Source organism: Bos taurus, chromosome 25 (genome assembly GCF_002263795.3).
Source record: "Bos taurus isolate L1 Dominette 01449 registration number 42190680 breed Hereford chromosome 25, ARS-UCD2.0, whole genome shotgun sequence".
NCBI lineage: Eukaryota > Metazoa > Chordata > Mammalia > Artiodactyla > Bovidae > Bos > Bos taurus.
In genome coordinates this window covers 17473039-17477365 of record NC_037352.1, presented here as the reverse complement: position 1 = coordinate 17477365, position 4327 = coordinate 17473039, and the positions used below count along the sequence as shown (strand labels likewise).

The 4327-nt window shown below is 46.5% G+C and overlaps 1 protein-coding gene across 2 annotated transcripts in view; it reads right to left on the bottom strand.

Annotated features, from left to right (window-relative positions):
* Positions 1-1577: 1577 nt before the first annotated feature.
* Positions 1578-4327, bottom strand: part of IQCK (IQ motif containing K) — a 161538-nt gene continuing 158788 nt past the window's right edge. The window contains exon 8 of one of the 2 annotated variants that reach the window (XM_059881206.1): positions 1578-2445. In XM_059881206.1, the coding sequence (XP_059737189.1) occupies positions 2443-2445 (3 nt within the window). In that variant the 3' untranslated portion in view covers positions 1578-2442. The remainder of the gene's footprint in view (positions 2446-4327) is intronic. The other variant, NM_001192088.3, reaches the window with a different exon arrangement.

The window sequence follows — 4327 nt, the reverse complement described above, 5'->3', positions numbered from 1 at the left end:
GGCCCTAGTCTGCTGTGTCCCATCCTCGCCCTCCCCTGTCCCCATCCTTGCAAAGCACCCAGGTAGGGAGGCCAATCTGGCCCCCGTGTGGCCCTCCTCCAAGGTAGCCCATTTCCACATGTTGCCAGCAAGGGGAAGAGGGGGCATACCCGACCCGGGGAAGCAGGGAAGCACCCACCCACCCGGAGCACGTGCTTGCTTCTAGAGAGTCAGATCCGAGACCTCCGTGCCAGGAATGCCTCTGGGGTCGGGGGCGGGGGTGGGGTGGGGGACTGCCACGGGAAGTATTGGGGTAGAGGGGAGAAGCTAAGACCTGGGCTGGGGTTGGGAGTGCGGGAGGATGCATGTGGACCTAGAATTCTGAAAATCACAGAACTCTCTGAACACCTCGGTCCAGTCCGGTGAAAAGCGGCCACGATACATGTTCTCATGCCAGGAAACAGTGGCTCACCCCCGCTCCCTGGAGTCCTTCGGAGCTCTCTGATCCCATCAGGGGCTCAGGCTGCAAGAGCCCCCACCCTTGCAAAGCGGAGAACTCACACGATCGTGTTCTAAGTTCTTGGTGGTCTAAGCATGCACGGTGAACACAGCAGAGATGACTCCAAGCGGAAAGCAATGTTTCACCACCGCAAAAATAGAACTGGCTTTGAGCCACAGGAAACCTCACTTAATGAGACCTTTTTCTTTTCAAGTTTCTGATAGTTTTTTGCGCTTCTGGGTTTTATTTTATTTTGGCTTTAAGGTCAAGAAGGGGCTGAGTGCTCTCCCAGTGGAGGTGGGTGGGAGGCAGGGAGTGAGGGGGAGGGCAGTAAACTGTTCTCTTTCTAAGGACTTCACCTGAAGGGTATGAAGAGACATCTTTGCCAAGAGACGGTGGCAGCCCCCGCCCCCACTGAGTGAAGTTTAAATACAAAATTAAATGGCACCGCTGTTTCAGATCTGTTGTAAACAAGACGTTGGGGAGAATGACCGGGAAGGAGAGCTTCTGTGATCAAAAGACCTCATTGTAAGCACAACGCTTTCCAGATCCAGTTATCAAAATCGCCTTGGGACTGTAACAGCCACTCTTCCTCCCCTTTAATAGGAAATGGTTATTCTGTGCTGGACTCCTCCCCTGGAGATGGAAGCGGGGAGGGAAGGAGGGAAGGACAGACTGGGAAGTTCTGTGTGTCTCAAGGGTTGCAGATTTGGTTGTTGCAAGCTGGGGATCCATTGTTTTAGCACAGTTTCTGTCAGAGTCCAGGGATCATGGGCAAAGTTGGGGTGGTCTTCCTGGTTAGGCAAGGCCGAGTTGAACCCTGAACCGAAAGGGAGCATTGTGGCTTTTATAATCCAATGATGCAATGATTATACCAGCTTACAGGAGTTCTCAGCAGGTGCTTTTTATTAATGGATAAAGAGCTAAGGCTCGTTTTTGATAGATAATATATATTTATTAAATGTATTAATGTGTGTTTTATAATGTACCTTTATCCTCCCCTGGCTGACTGTTGCATACTTAAAAAAAAACATCGTTAAAGAAATTTCAAGACAATCAACATGTATCATAAATGACTGTATATAATAAATATTACAGATTTAAAAGGTTGTAAAGCATGGGCAGATAGGTTTTATTTTCAAAATGCTATTCTTAACACAAAAAAATAAAGGCTTTACTATTTACTTAAGACGTGTGGTAGCTTGTCAAAACAACTCCATACAACTGTTTGGCTTTCAGATCCGCCTGGAGGCTAAGTCTGTGGCATTTTGAATGGGAAAACCCGTTCAAAACTGGGTAACAGCAAACTGTGGGACAATTGAAGATAATAATTCAGTTTACCCATGAAATGAGGAATTTTCTATAATGTTTTGGAGCATAGACAACAAAACTTATTTATCTGTTATAGGTGCCTGTATTTAAGCACCTCATCTTGCTAGGTTTGCAGTCAAAGTTCAGGGTCAACCTCCTTGTGAAAGGATCACAGGCAATGATGTCTTCTTTTTTTTTTTAAGCATGCTCAGCGGATAAACTTAAACCCGCTGCAGAGGTTTGGGACTTTGTTTTAAACATGGATCTTTGCAAAGGCGACCAAAAGTGGGGAGCTGGTAACTAGAACCTTTCAACATCCCTTGGAAATAGAGTCCGTTGTACAGTTTAGCAGTGGGTGGTGCAGAAGTAGATTGCTGAAGAAATAGATGAAAGAATAAAATCGGGGGATAAGGTAGAAAGTTAAAACTACTACTTTTTTATGATAAACTATTTGCACTACAATATGTTTGCAACAAAAAGACCCTTATCCGAATATACCAGATCTAGTCCTTCAAGAAAACATGACAGTGGAAGCATAGCTAGAACACTGTCCTCCAGGTGGGTAACTGGAGCTTAGAGTGGGAGAGACGCCGACAGCTGTTAAGGTTGTGGAGTCTTAGCTGCGGCCTCTTCCTCATCCTCCATTTTGCATTTCACTGCAAAGAAAAGAAGGAGAAAGTCAGGGCTGATTTATCAACACACACCTAGACAGAAGTGGCACCTGGACACCGCAAACTTTGATACACGGAAGTCAGCTGCTTTGAATCCCACTGAGCTCCTGCAATGGTTCTGAGCCCACAGATCCACCGGGGAAGAACACAGGGCCATTGTCCTCCCCTGGCAGCACCTGAGGTTTCAAAGAAACTGCACAAAATGTTCACAGCTGTTCTGAGTTCAGTTCAGAAGAAGGTCAAAAGTATGCTTGGCAGGTCAGGGGCACTAAGGGAAGTTTCACTAAAGATGATGACAGATTCGAAGCTCTCGATTCAACCGAATCTATCACCACTCACCCTGTTCCCCCCACCACCCAAAATTAAAAACTCAGGACAACACTGGGGTCAATGCACGGCCAGAAGAGAACCTTTTCTTGTCTTTCATGGACCGGACGAGAATGTGATCCGGGTGATTTCCTGAGTTGGCCAAACAGGAAAGTTAGGTGAACACACAACGGGGACTGTTTTGTAAGGGAAATTGTCCCGATAGATAAAAAGCCCTCCTCCAAGATGCACGGAAATCCAATCTCCTGGCAGGTGGGGATCCATTTGGAAAGACCCTCTCTTTTTAATAAATCTTTGCTTCTAGTGTCCAAGTGCTTGCCCCCAATGTTAAGGCCTAAAGGGTTATTCAGAGCAAGGCCACAGGCTCTGGTCATGTGTGGAGAGCAGTGTTCAAGTTGGAAAGGGTATTTGGGGGGTTGGTACCATGTACAGCAGAGATTCAATCAAGCCTGACCTCCCAGTGATTGAGGTCACAGGCTGGCCATGGACCCCATCACATGCAGTGTAGTGGGCTAGACAGGCTAGCCCAGCGGTCTTCAGACTGGGGCTACACGAAGACTTCCCAAGAGTTCTTGGTCATGTTTTATTCAAAGACAATCAATTTCCAAATCTTGGCTTCCTTGAATGAGCCTACAGTGTTAGTTTCCCCATCCTGGCATTGCCCAGGGCGTAAAAAATCCCCAGGGGCCAAACAGGGATGCAGTTTGAAATGCTGGTGTCCCCCAGAGTCTTCTTCACTTTCCATATGTAATAACTACCAAGTTTTAGAATGTGTTTAATTGGCTTTGTGAACTACTATTAGTTGTATTAATAACTCAAACCAGAAAAATATTTTTACTATTAGCAACCTATAGGCATGGGAAAATTATCCTGCGGGCCCATAACATGAACTAGGATATGAAATGTTTAGCAACAGACTGGGGTGGCAGAGTTTTGATTTGTAGCATTTGCCAGTTTCCATGGCTGATTTCAAGCTACCAGCCTGATAACGTAATACTGAGGTAGAAGGGGGCTCACACAGCCAGATGGAGCAGCTCAGCACATGGCAGCCCTGGATCCCCACGAAATACGCAGGGAAACCCTCAGTGTACAGTGGTTTTCCACATGTGGTTGGGGACCAGAAATGTTTGCATTACCGGGAACCTACTAGAAATACACATCCAGACCCCTACCCCAGGCAAGCGGAGCCCAGCCATGTGTGTTCTTAACAAGTCCCCTGGTGATTCTGTTGGACACTGGATAAAGCTGAGACCCACTGACTACTGGTTCTCTATCCTGGCTGCATTTAAGAATTACCTGGGTAGATTCTGAAGCCTGTTGGTACCTAGGTCTCTCCCCAGACATTCTGATGTAATTGGTCTGGAGCCTAGGCATCAGTATTCATTCAAAGCTCTTGTATATTGCTAAGATTCAGGCAGGGTCAAGAAACCCAAACCAGGGTTTCTTTAAGGAAACGTGACTACAAAGACCCTAAGAGCAGGTCACAGGAGCCTCAATGTCTCAATATATAAGCCGTATGAATGACATTCTCTCTGGCCTA